We start from the raw sequence: 27,719 nt of genomic DNA on the forward strand, positions 1-27,719 counted from the left end.
ACGACACCACCTGAGGCCATCGCCCCGCCTAGCCGCTTCCACACATGCAGCCGCCACCAGCACGTGGCCTGCTCCAGCTGCAGAAAGTCTCCTGCCTGACTGCTTCCACGACCACCAACACCCGGTTGGCTCAATGCCATGTGCCAACTCCTCATGTTCCAAGGTGATGTGCCACCCTTCGCTTTATAACCAGGATGATGCGATTCAGTTCGCTTTCTCCAAAATGCCAAAAGCAAATAGCAAAACGCATGCTTCCAAATATTATTATTATTTTTTATCATCAAAGGTTTTAAAACCTTATAAACTTTAATTCTTTTGTCCCCTTCACACTTGGGCTGCCCCACATGGGTTTCTTTTTCATATCCAAATGGATGCCATTCACACTGTCCATCCCGTGCCCGTGCCCGTGCCCGTGCCCACCTGCTTCTTGTCCAAAGAAAAACACAGGTTCGTAACAAGAGAGTTCACCCGTATCAAGCTGCATCTTGAGGAGTACAGGAGCACGATCAACAATCCTATCCATAAGCTTCTTGGAAAATTGCATGCTTCCTAGGGATCATATTTACTTCCGTGATCCTCTCCCCCCCTTTTGAGGAAGTCGTGAGTTATCTCCACGACAAGTGCATGCTTCGCAGAAAAGGCAAAGCGGAGTCTGCTTTTGTTGCCTCTGACAAGGGCAAAGGCAAAGGCGAAAAAGAAAACTCCAACAACAACAACAACAACAAGGGCAAACGCAAAGGCAAGGGTAAACAGGATTCAAAGGAGTCCAAGGACAAAAGCAATGAATGTGATTATAGTGGAAGGACAAGTCATATTAAGGCTCGCTGCTTTGCTTGTCGTGATAGCTCTCGAGCAGCCAAAGCCAAGTATAAGCCCACGATGCTTCCAAAGCATCTGACAAGGACAACACCAAAGACAAGGGCAAGGACAAAGTTTCAGGAGGGATCTGCCAAAGTAGCATACAAGGCAGTCACAGATTCATCCACTTTTTCACAGGATTCACTCCTAGTGATCACAGAGATGACTTCTCCAGAAGAGGTCAGTGACACACCTGAAGCGGTGGAATGGGTTGGTGATAGTGGTGCTTCTACCCACACGACCAGTCAGTGGCACACCTGAAGCGGTGGAATGGGTTGGTGATAGTGGTGCTTCTACCCACATGACCAATCAAGCCAATATCCTGGAGGACTACTAGATTCTCTCTTCTTCAGTTCACATCGGCGACAACTCCTCACTTCCTGTCAACGGTGTTAGTAATGTTTCTTTGGGTTCCTCTGCCACCTTACATGATGTTTTATATGTACCACGGATTTCCAAACATCTATTTTCAGTGTGCAAAGCTTCTCAAAAGGGACTTGGTGTGTACTTTGATGATGACGTCATTGAAGTGATTGACAGGAAGACTCTCTCGTTTATTGCCAATGGAGTCCATGATGGGGATATCTACAAGATCACCAACTTTACTTCTCAGCTCACTCTCGCAAGTCAGATGCTTTTGCTAGTTTCAAGACTTGGATCGCGATGGTGAAAAATCAATCTGGGAGTACAGTTTCATTCCTCCGGAATGATAATGGTGGCGAGTTTGTGCCGTTTGATGTCTTCCTTGCAACAAAGGGCATTCCCTGACAGACCACAATTCCTTACACTCCTCAGCAAAATGGAGTTGTGGAACGGAATAACGGACCATAAAAGAGATGGCTCGTGCAACGTGCTTTGTTGCATCATGTATGTCTCCCTCCTACTTTCTGGGGTGAAGCTGTGGCTACCTCAGTTTATCTCATTAACCACTCTCTCACAAAAGCGATTGAGGGGATGACTCCGGAGGAGGCTTTTACAGGACACAAGCCTTCTTTATCTCACCTACATGTATTCAGTTGTGTTGCATGTCCCAGATCAAAAGAGAACCACACTCACACCAAAGTCAAAGCGGATGATCTTCACAGTCTACAATCTAAGATCCAAAGAGTGCCGCTTCTGGGGTCCGGATTCCAACTTTTTGGAAGATCCATTTTCTTGGGTTGGAAGTTTGGCAAAAAGATGATTGTATCTTCATTTCTCAACAGAAGTATGTGAAGAAGATGCTCTCACTTTATGGGTACTCACACTCTACACCTCTCTCTTGTCCCATGGATCCCAATGCCAAGTTATCCAAGGAGGATGATACAACCTTGGTGGATTCCACAGAGTACTGGCATATTGTTGGCTCATTGCCTTACCCGTCAAGATATCTCATATGCTATGAGTGTTCTCAGCCAATTCTCATCAACCGTTCAAAGGTCTCATTGGCAGGCAACCTTGAGAGTTCTTTGTTATCTTTGAGGTACTTTAGATTATTACATCACCTATTTCAGCGGTGCTGATTTGGTTGGTTTCACAAATTCTGGTTAGGCAAGCTATATTGATACTCAGAGGTCTACATCTGGATATTGCTTCATGCTTGGTACAGGATTGGTTTCGTGGAAGTCTTAGAAGAAGAGGATTGTTGTTGCTTCTTCCACCGAGGCTGCATACAAATCCTAGCTTCTCTCCTCCACTGAGGCACTTTGAATTCATCAGATTTTGGAGCATTTGTGCTGTGCCGACACTTCCTCGATTACCATCTTCTCGGATTCTTAGAGTGCTATTGCTCTAGCTCAAAATCCTATGATACGGGGACGATCCAAGCATATTGAGGTGCATTATCATTTTGTACGCAACTGGATTGTTGAGCTTGGACTTCTTTGGTTGGCCTACTTCAAATTATGACATCACCTATTCCAACAGTGCTGATTTGGTTCGTTTCACAAATTCTAGTTAGGCACGCTATATTGATACTCGGAGGTCTACATCTGGATATTGCTTCATGCTTGGTACAGGATTGGTTTCATGGAAGTCTCAAAAGAAGAGGATTAATGCTGCTTCTTCCACTGAGGCTGCGTACAAATCCTACCTTCTCTCCTCCACTAAGGCACTTTGAATTCATCAGATCCTGGAGCATTTGTGATGTGCCGACACTTCCCCGATTACCATCTTCTTGGATTCTTAGAGTGCTATTGCTCTAGCTCAAAATCCTGTGATACGGGGACGATCCAAGCATATTGAGGTGCATTATCATTTTGTACGCAACTGGACGAGCTTGGACTTCTTTGGTTGGCCTACTGTTCTACCAAGGACAATGTGGTTGATCTCTTCACCAAACCACTTCCAAGAGCTACTTTGGAGGTTTTACTTCAGCGTGCTGGTATTGGACCGCCCCTCTGGCGCTAAAGAGAAGGTGTTGGAAAATATATCATCTCCAGATGGTCTACATGACACATGTACCTTAACATGCTTGTACTGGTCATTTCTATGAGACCCTGCATTGCATAACTAGCAGACATCATATAGGATTTTTCTACCATTTTTATGAGTCTTTTTTAGGCTATTTATTGTTGGGTGTTGGACTCTCACACTCACACACACAAACCTGCACATTAGGGTTAGGTGCAGGATTGAGAAGCTCACACACAGAAATGAGAGAGAGAGAGAGAGAGAGAGCCAACAGTGTGGTATCCACAAAATGCAAGTCCACCCTTGCATGTGTGCCACATCCATATAATATAGAAGTACAAAATATTATATGTCCTTTCACACTTGATGTCCAAGGGAAAAAACCACTCTAGGAAATATTTGAAATATATGGATGTACTTGATATACTTGAAACACATGGATAGACATGGAACATATGAATATGCTTGGAACACTTGCAACTGTAATTGAGGACAACTGCGATATAAGAGGAAGGGAATGTAACTATTTGGCCCTCCTAGCTCTATTTCACATGATGGAACACATGCCCGGACACATGAACAGGTTGATGAAAGCATGGCCCTCCTAGCTCTATTTGGCCCTCCTAGCTCTATTTCACATGATGGAACACATGCCCGAACACATGAACAGGTTGATCAAAGCATAGGAATAGGGATCATGAAGTTGGCTCAAGAAAAAGCACCAATTTTGGACCAAAAAAAAAACAAGAAAAAGCAAAAAGTCAAACTAAGTTGACCGCAAGCTAAGGGCACCATTGGAAAGAGGAGACTGAGCTGAATCAAAAAGCTAAAAGCCGCTTTTCCAAAAAGCAACTCCAAGGCCAAAAAGAAAGGCCTTGAAGCTAGAAAAGCAATAAATCAAGAACTTTGGCAAAAGAGGAGTAATATTTTATTATTATTAAAATATTGAAGCAAAAAGAGAAAAGCAAAGCATAAAGTGCTGCTTTTGGCAAAAAGCAAGGCCCTCTCCAAGTATAAAAGAAGCTAGAGCCCCCTTGCTTGGGTATCAAGTGGATGAAGTATGTGGAGATAGATCATCATCAACATCACCATCTTCAGTCTCACCACCCTCTCCATTCGGCGGTAACAAGGCTGCGCCACCGCCACCCGCCGCCACTGCTGCCATTTTTGATCACCACCCGCCACATCAAGCTGCCAGTATCTTTCTCCAGATCCTCAGCAGAGAGATTGGCAGTCGGGCACTCATTCTACCACTTTGGTGTTTTGCTTTTTCGAGGTTCTTCTCAGAATGGGATATTGAGTTCTTTTGGACATCTTTGTGATTCGGGATTTGATTCATACTTGGACTTCGATTTGAACTTGGATTTGGACATTGGATCTGGTACTAGCCCAGTGAGAGATTCTTGTGGGTAATCCCCGTGGTGTGCTCGGCATCAAAGATCTCGTGCCACGACATTGACTTTGACCCAAATTTCTACATCGACATATTTGTTTGATATTGTACCCATTGATTGTATTTGTCCTGGCTTGGAAAAGCCCGTGGATTGATCCTAAATAAATTCCTGAAAGGGGACCGGACCTGTGCCCTGCTCAGTGTGGTGTCCTGTGCAAGTTCCCTATACCCTTCTCTCTCTCCCCTCTCTCTCTCTCTCTCTTTATCTCTTGGACAAGTGGTTGAATCTGTCACGGCACGCCCCGCTGGACTTACAGAAAGAAATTGATCGTGAGGGCAATCCCATGGCAGAGAGAGAGAGAGAGAGAGAGAGAGAACAGCTCCAAAGGCTCAAGCTTCACATACCTTACCAAAGGTGCCCAACCATTGAGGAAACTAATTGTGTACGAAGATCCAGTACAAGATACAAAGTGGAAGCAACCAATGGATACAGACATGAATGCCTTGCACAATAATCAAAAATTTGGAGCTACCCAAAGGTATAAAGGCCTTCACATGTAAGTGGATTTATAAGCTGAAATACAACAAAGAAGAGACATGAAGCAAGGTTGCAAGAGGCTATGCACATGGAGTGGATTATGAAGAAACTTAAGCACTGGTAGCAAAGATGGATACAATCAAGTTTATTTTATCCTTGGCGACATCAATGAATGAAATGTTCATAAGAATCTCGTTTGCAGGTTGAAGAGAAACACTGATGGCTTGAAAACAAGCACCCAGGTCATGGATTGATCAGACTGACAAGTTCATGATTCATATGGGATTCAAGAATTCACATGGTAATCACTCTTTGTATACCAAGAAGGAAGGTTGAAATTTTCTTTGGTTTTACTGTATGTGGATGATTTGATCATCGCAACTCTCGTGAAATGATGAGAATCCTTGGGCCAGTGAAGAGGAGATACAAGGGGCAAAAGGCAAACAGACTGAACGGGGAAGAGGCCGAAGAAAGCTAAGGGAAGGAAGGGGAGCACAAGAGGAGGGATTAGCCGAAGGGCCAAGGCAGGTGGCAGGTGCAGCTGACCAAAACAAGAGGAGAGAGGTACAGCTTGGATGAGGCCAGGGCAGTGTCCAGAAGAGGGGGGGGGGAGCAGTGTCACCTCAGTCGCCGATACTTTGTCATGCATTTAATGCTCTATTAACCTCCAGGCCCCAAAAACCAACACTCAGACCAAGACCAAATGGCAGCATGCTGACTCACTCTCAGCAGAAATCATGATTGAAAAAACTTTTCAAATAAAATTAGCCCTTCTTTTACAGTACGCAAATATCAGAAGACACAGTTTGTCTGAAAAAAGAAGCATGATGGCATTACCTCCTCTAAGCCCACCATACAGGTAGATCTTGCAGCCTACAGCAGCTGCTGCATGGCGGCAGCGCCTTGTGGGCTCCACGTAAGCATCCCCTTTTGCTTCATCTAAACTTGTTCTATTGACATTGGGACTTGTCACTGCTCCATTGCAATCAAACCAAATGGCCGAAATTGTGTCCAAAACTGCATGCAGAAAGTATATTCACCCAAAACATCATTTTGCTTCGTGGAGTGACGGTGATGTAAGGTATTTTGGAGGACCAGTGAGCGAAGCAAAAGAAGATAGCAGGCAGTGAAAAAAGAAGGGGGGGGGGGGGGGGGGGGGGTGTTGGGGTGTTTTGGGGGGGCTGGGCTGGGCTGCTAGAGAAGCTAAAAAAGGTAGCATTATACTTGGGTTTAAACTTACCAGCAGCACTCGCAGCCCCCTCGACCATCCTGCGTCCTTGAAGTACACCACCGGTGACATGAAGCCTCGAGTGCACAAAAACCTGTAGCACAGATCGAGTGATTGACTCAACTGAATGACCTACAAAAACCAAGGCACAGCATTGAAGAGCTAGGAAAGGAGACATACAGCCGCATGCTGATATCGTGGTGAAGGAGCTACTCCAGGAGCACGAGCCCACTCCCAATGTCCATCCCGATGTTTAATCAACGCATAAGCACTGTCCAGAGACTGCATTATGTACCAGTTCATAAGGACACATAACATTCTCTGTTTTCATGTTTACCTTCATAAGTAAGAAGCTAGAGGCAAGAAAAACTTTTGTTTTTGCCATGTTACATACCATATTATTGGCATGTCTACCACCACAAACCAATAGTAAACCATCTGCACGTGCACTTGATGTTGCATACCTGTACACACAAGTAGTTGACAGTTCAGCAAATAGGTCAAAGATATCAAAAACCATTTTAATCTTATTTGCAAGGTTAGCTTCAAGATGAATGCTGCACTAAGCAGTTCTGATAACATGATCATATGCATGTATGCGTCAGCATGGAAGAGATACTTCACAGTACATGCAAGGCGGTAAGGAATCGCCCGCTGGTTCAAGTTTCCTCCATTCATAAGGCTTTGATGCTGTGTCCAAGCACCAAGTATCGGCTAGACATTTTTTCCCTGCATGCAACCTAAGTTATGCAACATCCAATCACAATGAAAGAAAATACTTTGTCGGGCCCAGTAACAAAGTTAAGGAAAAAAAGGCCTAAGGTGTGATCTCAAACCGACCATCACTTCCACCAACGACAACGAGATATCTTTGTTGAACCAGCGCCATGACATGACCATACCGGGGTCCAGGGCCCAGCCCATGCACCACCACTCTAAAATCATAAAAAACAAGCAAGGATAGTGAGCAATGTATTCCCCTTCACAAGCTCTTTTGGGACTCATACCCAAACCTTAAAACAATAAAAACCTGTGCCACTTTGGTTTTTTGTGCGCCAAATCAAGTACATGTAGATCTTCCGTAGAATGTCCAGCAGGTCCGATGCCTCCCTACAATGACTCAATACTAGCTTAAAATCTCAAGTCATTAGAATTCCTACCACTTACACCCAACCAGTTCAAAGAGCTTATAGCTTTTACCTGTATGACTATCATGGTGCCAACTGCAGTGGCAGCATGTGCTGCTCTTGGAGAAGGCGGCTCTCCAAGAGGATGCAACCTGCAAGAAAGATATTTAAATATGAACATTGTGCCCCATGAACCAGGCCTGGTTCATGATTTGAATATATGTGCCCATGCATAGTATAATCTGCCTTATGGAAACAACAGAAAGTTACTCAAATTATAACAAGCTTGTCCCTTGAGATCAATAATTCTCTTAATTACAATGACAACGATGCAAGTACAATGTATACAATTCGTTACACATGTATGGTGCGTGTGTGCATGCTGTCCACCCCATTGGAAACTAAAGATGGGCTGGTTCCCACGTCTGTGTTTTTTTTTTCCCAACTCTAATAAATGCTGTATGGACGCTTAGTGAAACTTACCACTCACTATTCAGCACTTTAAGACAACAAAAGCTTCTATACCTTATGTCATGTGCATCTATTAATCCCGATGCTCATGGACATGATTATCTTTCCTAACAAGTATATGGGCAGATTTAGAGGCATATTTGGACCTAATTTTGAGGCCCAACAAGCGCCCAAAAGTGCCCGGAACATGTGCCCATGGATGGGACACCTTTTGGGCACAATTTGGAGTCAAATATGACTTTTTGGACATTGTTATCTAGGTCAAAAAGGCAAAACCGACCTGAACATGATTTTCCATCCTATCCCTATATGAAGGAGGTCAAAGGGCATGGAAAGATAGAAATCAAATAGATCTCTCAAGCATCTCATAGGTGTTGGCAAGAACCCCCCCATAGAAGTAGCTCGAGGCAGCTCTAGGCAAAAAGGCAAGCATCTAGAGAGCATGACCAAGCTGTGGAATTAGCAAGCTTTTGTATGTATGTAGGTTAGTATGCACGAATTGGATCTAGGTCAAGATCCAAGATCATTGCACATATTCATGTTTAGAATATACAGTAGATTAGGTCTTTCTTGTCTTCTGTGTGTTTGCTAAACATAGGATTAACGTTTAATGTCCTTTGCTTAGCGTTAATCATAGACACACTTCCACAAAGCTTGTCACATTGGTATCATAGCTTAGGTCACCCTAGGCAATCCTTAGCTTGCATTTTTTGCAAGTTGAATTAGGGTTTGCGTTTAAGGGTTTGCAAGCCAAAATTAGGGTTTTTGTATTTTGCATGAGTTCAACCCAGCAATGGTGTTTCAGCCCTAGATTCAGTGTGAAAAGTGGAGAACCTAAATTAGGGTTTCAGCCCATTTTTGCATGTGGCATAGGTTTGCATGTAGGGTAGATCTCCAAGAGACAAAACCTAGGTCTAACCTAGGTAGGAAAAGGCTTCTTTTGGACTCTCTCACTTCAATCTACAATGGAAAGCCTTGAGGACATGAAGGAAAGACATTGGCAAGGAAGAGAGACTTTGTTGGAGAAGATTCGACACAAAGAAGCAACATGGCTTGTTGCAAGGCTTCAAGAAGGACAACTTCAAGTAGAAGCATAGCAAACATAGCTTCAAAAAGAGTTTTATCAGCTCGTCAAGGCGATGGAAATGTTCATGGCAGCATCGGCAAAGATTAAGGTAGAATCACCTAGGGTTGTGAAGAACCCCAAGACCAAGAGCATTGACCCAAGAGAGGGAAAGCTTCCAAGACAAGAGTTCTCAGGAGATGTAATCACAGAAGGAGGTGTTTTCAAGAAGGTGCCATTACCCGAGATGCACGTGCCAGAGCCAAAACCAAAGCCACAGCCAAAAGCCAAGCGAGAACCACAACTGCAAATCGGGCTGTTGGATCTCTCCAAATCCTATTTGGAGAAGGATGAGCCCGATAGTTTTCAAGGAGGTGGATCTCTCCAAATCCTATTTGGAGAGAAGGATGAGGTCGTCGGCCCGACGGTCTCAGAGGACCATCTAGAAATCTCTCCGAATCCCAGTAGGAGGAGGTTGAGACTACATGTGACTCAAAAGATCTAGATACCAAGCCAGATAACTTGAAGACCAAGTCAAAGAGCTTGGGGATCAAGCCAAAGGATATGAACAAGAGTCTTCAATTGGACCGGAACGTAATCGAAGCAAAGGTGTATGGAGTACTCCAGTGCTCCAAGCTTAGCAGGAGGGGATGTCATGTGCATCCATTAATCCCAATGCTCATGGACATGATTATCTTTCCTAGCAAGTATATGGGCAGATTTAGAGGCAAATTTGGACCTGATTTTGAGGCCCTATAGACGTCCAAAAGTGCCCGGAACATGTACCCATGGATGGGACATCTTTTTGGAACAATTTGGAGGCAAAATATGACCATTTGGGACATTATTATGTAACATGGGTGCTTGCGGAAGCGTGTTTATGAATTGATTGATTGCGCTTAGCATCTAATCGAAGACTTAAACCCATGTTCAAACTGTTGCTTCTTCATGCTCAATACACAATAGAGAGAGATGACCTAATCTACCATGTATTACTAACATAAAATGTATACAGTGTTGAATATAGTTACTCAGTCGTAGCATTGTTCCTAAGTTCTCAATCACTCAATGATGAATCATGATCAATGACAGAATATGGCTAAAGCCTAGACTCCTATTTATAGTGTCTAATGTTGGCGAGTTGGCTACCAACTCTACAAACCCTAATAATAATGTCCAAATAAGTATGTTCACACAATAACCCAATAAATTTGTCCACATTGGGCTACTCATTGGGCGCCTGGACAATATTACAATGATATAGCACAATAGCCCTTACAAACACATGAATCTAGCCATGTACTAGACCTCTGAGGTGGCCAATGGATAGAAGCATGTCCACGTCACACTCAGGAGAGTGCACATGGCATCCCCTTCTGCTTAACTTGGAGCACAGGTGCAATTGATGCTCCATAGCTCCATGCCGATATGGATCTTCTGGCAAACTCACTCTACTCCACACACCAGTCTGAACTCCAATAGCATGGCTACTGGACTTTCTGTCTCCAATGATGTCTCCACCACTACCTCTTAGAGATCTACGAGCGCTAGAACTAGTCCCTCTGCCTCTAAATGCTCGGCTAGCATAGTAGACACCACTTTGGAATCACTCATCTCATCCTCGTCCTCAGTGGATTTGGAGAGAAAAATCTGTAGTACACTCAATGACTCCTCTTTGTCCTCAATACTGGCATGGACTCTAGGATGGGAGCTTCATAGTGTCTGCTCCTTGGGGTCATGCTCCAAAATCTGCTCCTTTCTTAGGGACTCATCGATACCACTTTCTCGCTTGAAAGCTTTACGGCATCCTCGGGCGCTCCCTCCTACCTGTTGAGCTTCATCTATGGATGGACTTCCCACTGTATGTGTTGCCTTTCTTGCCTAGATCTCTTGTTAGCAACCTGCCAATTGGCTCTCCCACTGCGAGAAACTCTCCTCACTCCCCTTGTCACCATTTGGTCCATCTCCATTTCTGGAGCCACTTCTATGGGACTGTCACTCCATAGAGCGGCTGAAACCGGCCTCTGGTAGAAACCAAAGTGCGGTAGACTAGCAGTCACCCTTCCAATTGTAGTCCAAACAAATAACAAATTAGCAAGAGCTAGAATGCTCCAAAACTAAAAGGAAATCGACACCTGTTGGCCCCAAAGCTTGGCGCCCCTTTCGGTATTTCTTTATTCAAATTCAATGGAATGTATAACTAAGTACAACAAAGCCAGTCAAAGAAAGCAAATTGCATGTCCAATCTGGCAGCCCTCAAGACCTCTTAGCATAGAGGATTCACATACAGATCTGTGTCCCACAAAAGCAGCACACTGTGTTTTTTCCTCTGATCAACCAAGACAATTCAACAGGGCAGCCTTGAGCATACATCTAGCTGTTCCATGAACATGGCTTCAAACTCAGCCTAAGTACAAATCCACTATCCAATCTCTGTTTCCACCCTTCAAATTGCCATACCCTGAAATGGGTGAATTAGGGTTAGAGTAATTCATGTGGGAGACATACACAGAGAAACAAGGGAGAGAGAGAGAGAGAGAGAGTTGTGGGGATAAGTCAACTCATGAAGATATAAGTGTGTGACTCCCCTATCACACATGTATATTGCACTAGTACACATAGTGCACTTAGTACATTAAAAGTACTAAGTGTACTATGTACTATAACTTATGGGCTTATACACACTATAAGGGTGGGCATAACGCCTTTACCCCAACAGCCTCCCACTTAAAGGCAAAGTGCCCTTAAGTAAAGGAAAAGAAAAATCAGCATGTACATGATAATATACAAGGCCATATCAAGGCTGAAACTGGCCTCATCCAATGCCCGTCAAGTGTCTGCAATGAGCAAACCGCTCCGAAGGCAAACTCTTTGTCAACAGATCAGCCGGGTTGTCATCCGTATGAATCTTAACAAGTTGAATTTGCTTGTTCTCTATCACCTCTCTGATGAAGTGATACTTCACATCCACATGCTTCGTCTTTGCATGAAAGACAGGATTCTTTGCCAACTGGATGGCACTCTGACTGTCACAATGCAACAATGGAATATCCCCTGTATAACCCAAATCAACCACTAACCGAGATAGCCATAATGCCTCCTTGCAAGCCTCTGTGGCTGCAATATACTCGGCCTCTGTAGTAGATAAGGCAGTGCACTTCTGCATCCTGGATATCCATGACACAGCACCTCCTGTGAATGTAAACACATAACCGGTAGTAGACTTCCGGTTATCTGGATGACCGGCATAATCCAAATCCGTGTAACCATGCACTAATGCATCCTGTTTGCCAAAGCAAATGCACATATCCTGTGTGCCCTTCAGGTATCTCATGACACCTTTCACTGCTTCCCAATGCTTCTTGCCAGGGTTGGCCATGTATCTAGAAACCACTCCCACTGCAAATGCAATGTCCGGCCTAGTAGCAACCATGGCATACATGAGACTGCCACAAGCTGAAGCATACGGAATCTTGGCCATATCAGCCCTGTCTCTATCTGACTGTGGGCTGTCCATAGCACTGAGTTTCACATATGGAGGCAAAGGAGTACTAGTCTTCTTCCCCCCGTCCATATTGAACCTCTGCAAGACTTTGCCAATGTATTCCTTCTGAGACAAATACAACACATGCTGATTTCTGTCCCGAAGTATCCGCATACCCAAAATGTGATTTGCATCACCCAAATCCTTCATATCAAAGGTTTGATGCAACCTCTGCTTCAAGGTATCCATCTCCTTACGAGATTTCCCGGCAATCAACATATCATCAACATACAAGATGAGGATTAATAGACTGCCATCCAAAGCTTTCTTGGTGTACAAGCAGTGATCTATGTCACTTCTCCTGAATTTCTGGGATTTCATGAATGTATCAAATTTATGATACCATTCCCTTGGTGCCTGTTTGAGCCCATAAAGACTCTTTTTCAGCTTGCATACAAGCTTCTCCTTTCCACTCACTGCATAACCCTCTGGCTGCTGCATATATATCTCCTCATAGAGATCACCGTGAAGAAAAGCAGTCTTCACATCCATCTGAATCAAGTCCAGATCATCATGTGCAACCAAAGCTAACACAGCTCTAAGTGTGGTCATTTTGACCACCGGAGAGAAGATTTCATCAAAGTCCACACCATATTCCTGCTTGAAGCCCTTAGCCACTAACCTGGCTTTGTATCTTGGCTTTGCATCTGGTGCAACTTTGAGCCTGTATACCCATTTGCATGGCAAAACCTTCTTGCCTGCAGGCAAATGCACCAACTTCCAAGTTCCATTTTTATGCAGAGAATCCATCTCTGACTTCATGGCACGCTCCCATAGAGCTTTGTCTGCCCTCTGTAAAGCCTCCTCATAACATGAGGGCTCCCCACAGTCAGTGAGCATCAAGTAGTCAACCCCTGGAACAAACCTGTCAGGGGCTCCGGAGGGTCTTGTGGACCTCCGTACCCAATGACCATCATTTGCAGGTTGCTGTCCAGCCTGCATATCACCCATTGGTGGCTCCTGTTCCATGCCATAAGGCTGAAATATCATGCCCGGTATCTCCTCTAACTATGGTATATCCATAGGGATATCTGCTGCCATATCTGGCTGTCCATTTGGACCATTTTCAGCACCATTTAAGGGCTGGTTTTCCTGCTGTAATGGCTGATTTACAGCCCTTTGTTGTTGTCCATGATGTCCATCATCATCAAAGATGACTCTGCCAGGCTCCTGTTGCCTTGCAGGCTCCTTATACATGCATGTTTCATCAAAAATGACATCATTGCTGCGTATAATCTTTCTATTCACGGGATCCCAAAGTCTATACCCCATTTCAACTGGTATCAGAGCTTGTAGTACTTCCATAGCTGGGTGCTGATTGGGTACTGTCATACATTCAGCCTGACGGGCGGCAGGGACAAGTGCTGGGGTCGCTTCACACACCGGTGGCACTTGCTGTTGGCTAGCTTGGTGTTGCAGGTGTCAGCTGACAGGCAGCGCAGCAAAGCGCTGCACAGCAGGTCGACTAAGGGCTGATGATCGTTGCTACCTTGCAGCAGTTGCAGGCAGGTGGGCGGAAACAGAAGGTGGCGGGCGTTGGAACACACACAGGCGTGTCAGCGCTGCCAGGCGCCTACAGCAGCGCTCGCAGCAGGGGTCGACTAGGTGTCAGCTCGAAGCTAGGCTGAGCGAGCCACTAGGCGTGAGCGAAGGCGAATACACGAGCGTTGGGCGAAGGCGGCGAAAACACAGCAACGAGCACTCGCGCCGCTGCCGGGGAGCAAAAGGCCTCTGTTTGTGGTGTCGATGCTATTCCACACATGCGTTTTGGCCGCCCACGCCATGCGGTTCGACATGGAGGCAATCGAGACCAAATGCTTCTCTGAGGAGCTCAGCGCCAAGGGCCTGGTGCTCGCCAACTACCACGTGGTCTCTCCGACAATGCTGGAGAGTACATGTCCAAACAGTTTCAGGACTTTTGTGATGCTAAAGGCATCAAGAGGGAGCTCTCTACTCCTTATGATCCTCCACAAAACGGGACAGCAGAGAGGATGAACAGGACCATACAGGAGAAGGTCCGTTCTATGTTGTCACATGCTGCGTTACCTCATGGTTTTTGGGCTGAAGCTGTTATGACAGCCGTTCACCTTATAAACAGGTCACCTAACACGAGGCTTGGTGGGAAAGTGCCAGAGGAAGTATGGACAGGGAAGCCTCCGTCATACAAGCACTTGAGAGTGTTTGGTTGCGTTGCGTACGTGCACATACGCAGGGAAATGCGCACCAAACTTGATCCTAAGTCTCACAAATGCATATTCCTAGGATATGGTGACAGAGGTGAAATGGGGTATAGAGTAATTCATGTGGGAGACATACACAGAGAAACAAGGGAGAGAGAGAGAGAGAGAGTTGTGGGGATAAGTCAACTCATGAAGATATAAGTGTGTGACTCCCCTATCACACATGTATATTGCACTAGTACACATAGTGCACTTAGTACATTAAAAGTACTAAGTGTACTATGTACTATAACTTATGGGCTTGTACACACTATAAGGGTGGGCATAACGCCTTTACCCCAACATACCCCTCCTCTCACAAAGGGCTAGAAGAAACAACTCTGTAGCACAGATAAGCCAGTGGAAAGAAAGAAAGAAAGATATGTTGAGAGTTTACCAATTTTTATGCGCAGTTCTGCTCCAGAGGGATTGACCGTACCAGTCTGTACTTGCAGCTGCCTGCATCAGCAACTCTGCATCACACGTGTGCACTTGTCTGTACGAATCTGTACTTGCAGCACATGTGTGTACCTGTATGTACTTTCCCCCCTTGTAGCCGCCTCAGAACTATACCAACAGCTGTTCTTTTTATGCACCAATTGTCCTCTGATGATGCGCCGCCTGACACAACATCCAATGTGACTAGTACACATTATCATAGAAGTCCCATAAACAGATGTACTGTCAGCCATCAGTACCTTCGGGTGAGACAAAAGCTGCACCAAGCGACCTCTAGATGTCATCTGAGCCTGTCTGTATCAAGGGAGTGGAGGTGCTACCCCCCTCTTGAGCATCAGGCAATACTCCAGACCCATGCTCTACTGAACCTGAATGAGCCGTAACAAGAGTCGACTCCAACTCAAAGGCATCGAGATAAAGCTGCAAAACCTAAGGTGAATCTGTTAAGTCACCTTCCTCCATCCACTTCGCATCCATCGGTGAATAGTTCTTGAACTTCAGAAGATAGCGACGGGAAACTTTACCTCGTACCTTTCTTTCCTTATGTGCCAGTATCTGCTCTGGAATAAGAACCTCATCAAGTTCCTCAACTTCCGGCTGAGCCTCATCTGATACATCCTCAGGCACATCCCCATGGAAAGGTCTAAGTAGACTCACATGAAATGCATTGTGAATCCTCCAGTGATCTGGTAGCTTCAAGCGATAGGCCACCTCACCAATCTTTTCCAATACCTGAAAAGGTCCATAATAGCGCATGCTCAACTTAGGGAATAAGCGCTTACCCTTCATCTTCTTGAGCCTAGCTTTTTCAAATCGCAAAAGAACCCAATCACCCAATGCAAACTCTAATGCACGTCTGTAACAGTCTGGTGCTTTCTTTTACTTTTGCGAAGTTTTCTGGAGTGCCAACTTAACTCTCCGATAAGCTTCATCCATGTTTTCCACATACTGATCAGCCTCAAAGATCTTATCCTTTGTGTGCAAAATAGGTGGTACCTTCTTCTCTCCTTCCACAATCTCAAAAGGCGCCTTGCCCGTCGAGATATGGACGGTGTTGTTATATGCAAACTCCACCAAAGGACGATACTTTTCCCGTTGTTGCTTGTGCTCTGACACACAACACTTAAGAAGATCTAACACTGTAGAATTAGCCTCTTCCGATTGACCATCAGTTTGTGGATGAAAATTTGAGAGTTGTATCCATGTTGTCAAACAATCCTCTCCAGAATAAACTCGTCATCCGTGGATCACGGTCACTGATAATAGACGAAGGCAAGCCATGATACTTGAAGATGTTCGCCATGAACAACTTCACCATATGATCAACTTTGATCGTCTTACGCACGGGAATGAAATGAGCCTGCTTACTAAACCTGAATATGATAGTCCAAATGCCATCATTCCCCGTTTTTGACGTGGAAGATCAAATATAAAATCCATGGCAATGCTCTCCCATGGTCTATCTGGAATAGGTAAAGGCTGAAGTAACCCTGGTGTCTTTTGACCGTCAAACTTCACCTTCTGACATACGATGCGTTGCCTAACAAAAGCATGAACATCTCTTCTCAAGGTTGGCCAATAAAAGAAAGTCTCGACTGCTTTTACCGTGGCGTCAATACCTCGATGACCTGCATACGGTGGAGCATGACTTTCAATCATAACCTTGAGTCGCAATTGCCTGGTAACACACAATCTACCATGCATCAACAAAAAACCATCTCTGAGAGTATAATGATCATGTCGCTGACCCTCAGACATCTCATCATAGAGCCTTCCAAAATCCTCATCATGGGCATACTGCTCTTTCATCTCATCAAGCTCATGATGATAAGCAAGTGAAACTGCTGAGACCTGTGGCTTGCATGACAAAGCATCTGACACAACATTCTTTTTGCCTTCCACATGCACAATCTGGAAGTGGAACATAGACAAAAAGTTGGCCCATCGCATATACTTCTCAAAAAGTTTAGTTTGCGTGGGGAAATAACGCAAGGTCTAATGATCTGTCTGCACAATGAAATCAGCCCCAAGCAAATAGTGTTTCCATGTAGAAAGAGCATGAATTACAACCAACATCTCTTTCTCATAAACCTGTAAATGCTTCTCGGCATTCTGCAATATTCGATTCTCATAGGCTATCACATGTCCTTCCTACATGAGAACTGCCCCAATGCTGTTTCCACATGCATCACACTGGACAACAAAAGCCTTTCGGAGATCCGGTAATACCAATACAGGATCCGAAGTAAGCTTCTCTTTAAGCTTTTTAAAGGCTGTAATTTCCTGATCAGCCCATCTAAACGGACTTGCCTTCTTTGTTAAGGCATGAAGGGGCGAAGCAATCTCAGCAAAATACCGTATGTACCGCCTGTAATAGGAACACAATCCCAAAAAGCTGCGTACATCATGCACGGTCCTCAAATCTGGCCAATTAAGAATTGCTTCCACTTTCGAAGGATCCATACGGACTCCATGCTTAGACACAATATGCCCCAAGAAGTGTATCTCTTCCAAGAAGAACTCACTCTTCTTGCCCTTAATGACCAGCCTATGCTTCCGGAGTTCTTCAAACACAATGGCCAAATGCTTCCTATGCTCCTCCTCAATGTGTGAATGCACAATCATATCATCAAAGAATGTGCCCACAAACACTCTATGAGGCCAAAAAATCCTGTCCATCATTCTGTTAAATGTGGCAGGTGCATTTGTCAAACCAAAGGGCATAACCAAGAACTCATATAGCCGAAAAGTGGTTCGAAATGCTGTCTTATGCACATCCTCGTGTCTAATACGTATCTGATGATACCCGCTTTTCAAGTCTATCCGACTAGAGACTGTTGAGCCCTGTAAGCGGTCCAATATGTCATCGATCCTCGGAATAGGAAATCGATTCTTGATGGTATTCTTGTTTAGCGCCCTGTAATCTATACACATGCGCCAAGAACCATCTTTCTTTTGCACTAAGAGCACAGGTGAGCAAAAGGGTGATGAGCTAGGCTGGATCAACCCTTTATTGAACAACTCCTGTACCTGACTCATAATTTCTTCTTGTTGGGCTGCACTAACACGGTACGGCGGTCTATTTGGTGGAGTACTACCCGGAATTAGATCAATAGCATGATCTTCTGGCCTTTCCGAAGGAAGTTCTCCTGGCAATGACTCGGAAAAACAATCGTGGAACTCACGTAAGAAATCAGTCCTGTCTTTATCTGATAGACAAATTAGATTTAGACTCATCATCTTTTGCATCCTTTACAAAAATCAAGTACGCGGAAAGATACTTTTTCATTACTGATGAAATTGCCGAAGCTGATACAATAGGAACAGATTCCCCTTTTAGCTTTACATCCAAAATATGTTCTTTCTCTCTATGAGTCAAAGTAATCTTCCTATTGTATGTATCCACCACCGCATGTACTCTATGGCACCATGGCATACCCAACAAAACATCACATCCATCAAGTGACATGATGAAGAACTCCTCACTGTCCACATAACCCTGCACATGAAGCCTGAGCTTCCCAATAATAGGAGTAACGGGTTCTGCATACCCAGGACAAGCCATATTAGCCTCATACAAAGGCCCCATCTCCTCTACGCACGAATCCCCAATCGGCCAGCCAAATCCGGTGAAATAAAGTTGGCTCTAGCACCTGTGTCAAAGAAAATCAAGGCATTTTGATCTCTCACTTTGCCCCATGCCCTGGACAACTCAGACTCTTCACCACCTGGCTGTTCCCCAACAAGATCAGGAACTAACCCTGCAGAAGGTTTTTGTTTCTTAGACTTGGGCTCCCCTTAGTGTCAGAGTCCTTTTCGGACTTACGCTTGGGACAATTAAAAGACATATGTCCCTCTTCTGTACAGTAAAAACATTTCCAAGCATCCATCAAAGCCTGTCTCTCCTCAGGAGTTCTCTTGGGCATTGGTAACTTCTTATACCGCTTCTCTGTAGACCCTTTTGCATCACACGAAGCATGCCTTGACTTTTCAAGTCTCTTGCTTGAGCTTTTACTTCCTTTAAATCCAGATGAGACCCCAGTGAGTAACGCATTTGCTGTCATAGCATTCTCTATCTAAGACATATTTGTTACTCCAGTCTTTATGCAATAGTCACACACTTCCTTGGGCAGCCCACAACAATACTTCTCCACTTGCTCAGACAAAGGCACTGCACGATAGGAAGTAACTGGAAGTAAAGCTTCCCAAAACTTCTTATTATAATCCTCAAGATTTTCACATTTTGATGCATCCAACTTGTGCCATGCTGTCATTACATCCACCTCAAAAGTAGATGTGAGCCATACGGTAGAGAACACCTGCTTAAACTGTACCCAAGTAGATGGTGCTATGCCCTGTAAAAGAAGAGTGGACCACCACTGCAATGCATTGCCCTTGAGAAAAGTTGCAGCTTTTCTCACCTTAGAGGATTCCGTGTAATTATCACCAGAAAAAGCAACATCAAACTGCTGTAAAAAGGTAAGTGCCTTTAGCTTATCTTTGGCCCCACTGAACGTGTCAAATTTCACAGCAGCTCCCCCTTCCTTATAATCCTTCGCCTTACCCATAGGCGTTAGATTATCGTAAGGAAGTGGCTTCACAAGATTGCTACCCCCGGCATTCATGCCCATCATAGGGTCAACATTACCAATTCCCACACCTGGCATTCCATACATTCCAACCATGTTTCCAAACATACCACTATGCATACCGGGCTGCATGCCCCCATACATGTTTCCTTGCATTCCGGGCTACATGCCCCCAAACATGTTTCCTTGCATTCCGGACTGCATACCACCATACATATTCCCTTGCATACCAGGCTGAAAACTAGCTCCAAAATTCCCTAGAATACCCATGCCTCCTTGAGGATAACCCCCAGTCATGGATTGGAACACAAAGCCACCACCAAAATAGCCTGGATGCATAGACTGTTGTGGAATAGATGGCTGTCCGAAAAAGGAACTCTGTAAGCTGGCACCAAAAGTATGTTGCATGTTCGGAAACTGTCCAAAAGATGGATCCTGTGGGAAGGCACCACTATTGCCCTGAGGTGGGTTCTTAGAACGCACTCTCTTCTTCTTCTTTTCAGGCTCAAAACGGGATCTCATAAATTCAGCAAACTTCTCACTTTGAGTGAACTGCATAAACACATCCATTACACCTGCCAAACGATTTTTAAACTGAGCATCATCTTCCTCTTTACATCCTCATATTGTGCATCTACTGCAACCTGTTCTCCTGCAAGAATATCCTCAGATTCATTTCTCTCAAGAGAGGCCTCTTGCTCTTCCTCTTCATCATAAAAATATTCATCTTCTGTGTCTGACATGTTGCTGAATTTTTCAGCAATGACGTTCCTCGAGACCACCACGAGCCCACCCCCTTTAGAAAGTTGATGATGGGTCCCGGCAATAGAACCTTGAAACCGGCCTCTGGTAGTCCAAAGAAATAACAAATTAGCAGGAGCTAGAATGCTCCAAAACTAAAAGGAAATCGACACCTGTTGGCCCCAAAGCTTGGCGCCCCTTTCGGTATTTCTTTATTCAAATTCAATGGAATGTATACAACAAAGCCAATCAAAGAAAGTAAACCTGCATGTCCAATCTGGCAGCCCTCAAGACCTCTTAGCATAGAGGATTCACATACAGATCTGTGTCCCACAAAAGCAACACACTGTGTTTTTTCCTCTGATCAACCAAGACAATTCAACAGGGCAGCCTTGAGCATACATCTGGCTGTTCCATGAACATGGCTTCAAACTCAGCCTAAGTACAAATCCACTGTCCAATCTCTGTTTCCACCCTTCAAACTGCCATACCCCTCCTCTCACAAAGGGCCAAAAGAAACAACTTTGTAGCAGACATAAGCCAGTGGAAAGAAAGAAAGAAAGATATGTTCAGAGTTTACCAATTTTTATGCGCAGTTCTTCTCCAGAAGGATTGACCGTACCAGTCTGTACTTATAGCTGCCTGCATCAGCAACTCTGCATCACACGTGTGCACTTGTCTGTACGAATCTGTACTTGCAGCACGTGTGTACTTGTCTGTACTTTCCCCCCTTGCAGCCACCTCAAAACTATACCAACAACTGTTCTTTTTATGCACCGACTGTACTCTGATGATGCGCCGCCTGCAGCTGTACAGGACTGGACTGTACCTGTCTATACCTGCTGGACAGAGCTGTCAGTACTTGCATGTACCTATCCATACAGGTCAGCTTCTGCAACCGCCGCCTATTTGATACACCGCCACCTGTACAGCTATACGGGTCTGCACTGTACCCGTCTATACCTGCTGGACAAAGCTATCCTTGTCAGCCTGCACCTGTCCGTATAGGTCTACGCCTGCAGTTGCTGCTTGTATCCTGGTGATGCACTGCAGCCGCTTGTACCAGATAGCGTGCAGCTGCCGCCTATACCAGCTGTCGTACAGCAACCGCCGCCTGTACCAGATGTACAGAACTGCACCGTACCTGACTGTACCTGCTATCTGTACCCTGGTCGCCAGCACCGCCTGTACCAGCCGCCAGTCAACCTGCACGACCTCTGTTCTGTACGGCCTGCTGTTCTGTACGGCTACTCTCCACACAGCCAACCCGTCTATGTTTCCCTTCTCCTCCACGCAGCCAGCTTGCACGACCTCTTCCCCAAAAGCAAGAGAGAGAGAAGAGAGAGGCGTGTACCTCCAAAAGTGGAGTGGCCCCCTTCCATAAATATCTTAGGCCCCTTTTTAATGTTCATTAAAGTTTCTAAGGGCCACTTATGCCTAGGGGCCACCCAAGGTTAAAACATTATAAATAATAAATCAATTGGTCCCCCTTCACACTTAGGGATGTCCACACATATAACTATTTGTCCGGGCACCCAAGTACGAATCATTAAATATTTATCTTACTCACCAACCACCATGCTGACACTCATGTTGTTCCACTTTCACAGGGTCATGACAGCGGCCAGATTTGTGCCATGTTCACATGGAGCCAAGCCACTGTCCCATGTGAAAGGGCCAGTCTTTTGGCGTCACATGGACGGGAGCCATATTAGTGCCACCCGTGTGTGACCAACGTTGCGTCACATGGACGGGAACCAGTTTCGTGCCACCCGTGTGTGACTTGCTTCATGCTATGAAGTATGGACGGGAGCCTGTTGGTGCCACCCGTGTATGGCCAGGATGGCGTCTTACCTATGGGACTGTTACTCCATAGGAAAACCAAGACATATTTTTATATTTCTGTCGCGCCAATTTTGTGCCCGACAGGAACTTCTTGTACAAGTTTCATGAAAGGGAGATTTCGTCCATATATGTGCACATGCATTTATACCTGCATGCATAAATTTGTTTTTGCATGACTTGTTTGCGTGTGTCTGCCTGTTATGCCATGCCAGTACACTGGACGGGGACGCCCCCAGTGTACCATGGAGTGCTGTTTGCTGACTCGGTGGTGTGGCGTGTGAACAAGTGGTAAGTATTATCATTTTTCCCTTTTCAAAATGTAAAAATCTATAAGATATAGCCAACCTTAATATTTATAAGACAACGTGTTCACACATTTAAAAGAAGGGCTGGACATTTTCTAGTGTGGGTCCCCATAGTATTAAATGGGTATTGAGGTTTTATAACCTTTGATAAAGGCTTTGCATGAAACATTTTTGAGTACTTTTTCCCACGTGTGGCTGGTTGTTTTTTTTCTCCATCGCCTGCTTTGGCTGCTCTCTCTCTCCATCGCCTCTCCCCCCAAAAGGCTGAATTCAGTACCTGCCTTAGGGCCGTGTTGTACCCGCCTGAAGCTGCACAACTATACCTACAGTTGTACCTGCCTGCAGGGCTGCACCCGCCTGCTGTACCTGCTTGGAGGGCTGCACACGCCTACTGTACCTGCATCTGTACCTGCCTGCAAGACTGCATCTGCCTGCTGTACTTGCATCTATACCTGCCTGCATAGTCATACCCGCCTATTATACTTGCATCTGTACCTGCTGAACTGTACCTGCAGTACTTGCTATACCTACATCTGTACCAGTAGTACTAACTATACCTACTGTACCTACATGTGTACCAATAGTACTTGCAGTACTTACTGTACCTGCACCTGTACCAATAGTACCGACCATACCTGCAATACCTGTTGTACCGGCTGTACCTGTTGTTTGCACCGATTAGGAGTACAACAAAAAGGGAATGACCTTCTCTGCTGAGATTTGAATTAAAACCTTTGCCAGGTATTTGTTTCTATATTTTATTTCAAATTCAGATAAAAATTGAAGTTAAATGTTGTTATTACAAGCTTTGTGTAGGCAAGCTTCACCTCCAGCTGCCTACACCTTAGAAGGCCATTGGGATAGTGATTTTTCCCATGATTGCCCTAACCGCGCCCTCACCTTTAGAGGAGCCAGTGAAAGTCATGTGGGTATGAGGAAAAACAGGGAGCAAAGCTGACTTGGGAGCACCTGGTAATTCTCCCACCATGATGCTTCACCTTGCCAGGCGTTAGTACGGGCGTGCCTGTTGGTGCACGATCCCGGAAGACCACTGAGGGCAGGTGTTCACCCAGTGAAGGTGGGAGACTGCATGTGATTTGGTCTACTACGACAGTTAATTCTTCATCGACAAAATCTATTTCATTGTTCTCACTCCATGTCATGGAGGAATCTGGCCTATCGGGCCCGTGACACTCGTACATATATAAATACTCCAAGAAATACAAAATGTATTGAGGAGGGGGGGGGGGGAGGGGAGGGGGGCCTTTCCGGCCCCAGTGCTGGTGTCATGTGTATATTTGGTATTTCCAATATTTATTTTGTTGTTGTTGTTTCCATGGTTAACTTCAGTTAAGTTAAGTATTCTAAATGTGTGTATATTGTCTTCCGATCTATACGATCTGTAGGCCTCCTGTAAGTTAAGTATTCTAAATGTGTGTATATTGTCTTCCGATCTGTGGGCCTCCTGTAAGGAGCGGTCACACCCCTCTTATCGTATATGGTATCACTATGCTCTTGTAGAGATCGATGCTAGTGTACCATGTTGTCTCCCAAGAAACCAAATAGCTCTCTAACACATGTTGAAAGTACATGTTTTGTACCTGCCACAAATGTACTTGAAGAAAAAAACATACCTTTGTGGTCAAGCACTGGGTAAAGGTTTCATCCTTGCACAATGGAAGAAGGGTGGGTGTAGCCAATTGGCTCAAGCAAGGAAGCGACATATACCCGGATGTATAAAAATGATGCCCTATTTTCCCCCTCCATCCATGAACTGGCTGGCCTATAGCACCCCCTTGGAGAGACCCTTTTGCTACATTTTGTTGCTTTATATGGCTGTCCCGCAGCCTGAACAGGCTGCGTTTTTGCCGAATCTCACCGCCATGTCTTGCAACCAACATAGGCTGCGTTTTTATCTAAATCTAGTTGCCCTTATGCTCTCCCAGATTTGGCCTTTGAGTGCCCACCTATGACTCTTCTAAATTTTGTACTAGATAGCTCTTGCATGTGCAAGGGGCGCTCAGCCAAAGGGCAAAGAGGAGGGCCAAATGCACCAAGTAGACGGCAAATAGAGCAAGAAAGCAAGGGTGCTTCAAACATAGCCAGTCAGGAGTCCATCTCTTTTACATGAAGGGAGTCCATTTTTGTCTTAAGGGTGACTTAGTGCTTCAACCCTCAAATCTTGTAACTTCAATAAAACTCCATAATATGATTTCAAATTTTGATTATGAAGTGTGTTGTCGTGTTCTTGATCCCCTTCATCTAATGTGATTTTTCTTTACACTCCATAGAGTTAGATCCATCAGAGAAATAGGTTTTAGATAACTCAAAGGTGACTTCTTTGATGTTTTTCTTATTGAATTACGCACAATTTACCTCCCTATAGAGCAGTTGATCAGAAAATTGAATTAGTTCTAGGCACTCAACCTATGAGTATTGCACTTTACAAGATGAGTAGTTGGAAGAGGGTGTCTATTGAGATGGTCAAATTATCATTAAAAGACACACCCTGCATAGGCACGCAGAATCTCTTAGACCATGGATGCAGTGTGCATGGCTACCTCAAACTGTAGCAGTACAATGGTCAGATCGTAGAGGCTTTGCATATACATATAGAGGGAGAAATGTCGCTTTTTGTACAGAGATACGCCAAATACCAAAGACAGGACTACCCACAGTATTAATTATGTATGGAAGTTTGTTCACAGAGGTGAGATCCAGACCTACAGGTGTGGTAGCCTTGTTCAGGCCTCATCTGCATTCAATGCTCTTGGTGGTCAAATGGGATGCAGAGGCTGAGTTCATGTGGATCCATCAATGATTGCCACAAGAGAGGATAGTACACATTGCAGTTTGTTACTTCCCTCCAAAGACATCTACCTTTGCATAAAATTCATCGCAGCATGGTCAGTCACCTTATGCCCCCTCTCTTCACACACATAGTGGAGTTTTGCCGAACAAGGAAATATCCTCCTTTTGGGTTGCTTCAATGCTTGGTCAGCTAGTAGATAGCTGAAAATGTATGACTTCCACACTCATCAGTTGTCCTCTCAAAGATCAATCCAATAGAGCTGAGGATGCAGTGGATCTCAGATGACACCGGACAAGTCACCAGTTATAATAGATCTCTTTTGGAATGGGGCTATGGATGATTTGGTACAATATAACGAAATGTCCCTTTGGCCTTTATCTAGTAGGCTCATCTGCTTCTTGCATGGCAACCATTTTGAGTACTGTGGATTATCTGATGGGGTCTCCTGCTTTCATACAACATATCCAGGACTTCCCACCTGGCCAAAATTTCATTGGCAAGTGACAACAGTGCAGAAACATCATTTGCCATCAAGTACCTATCTGTTTTCTACAAGCCTTAGCAAATAGCTAAATACTTGCTCTAATCAACTCACAGCCCCAACGGGCTTTCTATACAGTTCTCCTCACAGCTCTAAAAATTCCTATTCAGAAGACACTAGCTTGGAAATAGCCATAAAATGCTTCTCAAACTTTGATTATCACACAAAGCTATGTACCTTGTCCACGTATTTGACAATATGTCATAACAATGCGTGTAATTGGTGACGCCTGCCAGTCCTGAGATAACAACCAGCAAAACCATGGTAAACTCTAACAACTACCACCCTCTCCAATCGATTAAATATGAAGTCTACTGGGCCGTGTGCAGAATAAGGAAGGGGGGATAAAGCTTACGTATGCCAGCGCCTCCGCTGATAGATTGTGGACCAGCTGCCTGTGAACCATCCTCAATAGAAGTGGCGCCTCCAAACAGCATAAGCCGAGGACCAACATAATCTGCAGAGTGCTCATCTCCAATGGCTACTACACTTGTCAATGTGTGAGCACAGCGCGGCCCCGGATGGTCTGCCTTGGTGTCAGAGAGTGACGAGATGGAAGTATAGTTGGGGGCAACTCCAGGCCTTGTGGAAGGTCTCTGTGCATGGTTTTGCTCATATCGATTATGCACGGGCGGTTGTTGGCTTGTGTCCCCAACATTCTCCATGGTGGGAGGGGGAGACGTGGAAGAAGAAACTGAAGGCGCTGGTGGAGGACTGTCCTTTTGGGGTTCTTGTTCATGTATGCCATTTGCTGTTGCATCATCGGCTTCCATTTTGCCCAAGAAAACGCTACTGCTCAAGGGCGATGCCATCCATGTTGGGAAGTATTATGAAAAGCCAGCAGCATTGTAAAGCTGTGGAAAAAAGGAAACCCTAGACCGTGCAAACAAAGCCTGTAAACGCACTATGGGAAATAGAAAAAACAGAAAAAGAAGACCTCCAAACGATGTGAATGTGCAGATTTAAGGCTCAAAGATGCAGAGGGAAAAGGAACAACACACCCGAGGATCGAATCAAAACCAGAAATATGTGTAGAGATTGATGGGAGCTAGGCTATGGGAGACGTTATATACTTGTTTTATGCGTAAAGCGTGATCTTCTCTGCAGGTTCGGCTATGGCGAAACAGAGCTGTAAGCTGTCCATGTAAATCGATCTCTCGAGAGTCGCGCGCAGTCTATTCCAATCCAAACAGCAAGAGCGCATGGAATCCTGGTCAATTCCATCTTCACACTGCCAGCTGATAAGTTGACCGCCCAACAGTAGGACCCACTTTATGGGCCGAGGACGACCTTTTCTTAAATCTTATCCTCTCCTTTTTATTTTTATTTTTTTAAATATGGGATGCCCAAGTGTGGACTCTACATGGATCAATACGTCTTCTATTTTTTTGCATTTAAATATAATTTTTTGCAGTCGAATTAAAAATTTTAACATTTTTTACGATCAAAATGCCCTTAACTATGCATCTAAAAATCAATAGTTTTGAGGGGCAATCCCCATTCCTCGATGTCTTTACACACGCGACAACCAAACAAAAAGTGACAAATTGTCCAACGAGAGCCTTAATACATAGAAGGTGCCCATTAAATTGCCC

At 44.8% G+C, this 27,719-nt stretch overlaps 1 protein-coding gene across 5 annotated transcripts in view; it reads right to left on the minus strand.

Moving 5' to 3' along the window:
- LOC147634110 (serine/threonine-protein phosphatase BSL3-like) overlaps positions 1–27,386 on the minus strand; it is a 61,284-nt gene extending 33,898 nt beyond the window's left edge. For 2 of the 5 annotated variants that reach the window (XR_015266977.1, XM_086805220.1), the window contains exons 1-11: positions 27,198–27,356; positions 26,480–27,017; positions 26,302–26,362; positions 7,609–7,687; positions 7,439–7,518; positions 7,249–7,343; positions 7,038–7,137; positions 6,803–6,872; positions 6,589–6,690; positions 6,421–6,502; positions 6,018–6,197 (exon numbers count right to left, since the gene is read on the minus strand). Coding sequence is in view for 3 of the 5 variants with exons in the window: in XM_086805220.1 (XP_086661346.1) it covers positions 6,018–6,197; positions 6,421–6,502; positions 6,589–6,690; positions 6,803–6,872; positions 7,038–7,137; positions 7,249–7,343; positions 7,439–7,518; positions 7,609–7,687; positions 26,302–26,362; positions 26,480–26,936 (1,306 nt within the window). In the remaining 2 variants the exon portion in view is untranslated. Of the gene's footprint in view, positions 1–6,017; positions 6,198–6,420; positions 6,503–6,588; positions 6,691–6,802; positions 6,873–7,037; positions 7,138–7,248; positions 7,344–7,438; positions 7,519–7,608; positions 7,688–26,301; positions 26,363–26,479 lie in introns of all 5 variants that reach the window. The other 3 variants (XR_015266976.1, XM_086805221.1, XM_086805218.1) reach the window with 3 other exon arrangements.
- Between the last annotated feature and the right edge of the window lie 333 nt (positions 27,387–27,719).

This window comes from Cibotium barometz, chromosome 11 (genome assembly GCF_041138505.1).
Source record: "Cibotium barometz isolate CiBa-2024 chromosome 11, ASM4113850v1, whole genome shotgun sequence".
Lineage (NCBI taxonomy): Eukaryota > Viridiplantae > Streptophyta > Polypodiopsida > Cyatheales > Cibotiaceae > Cibotium > Cibotium barometz.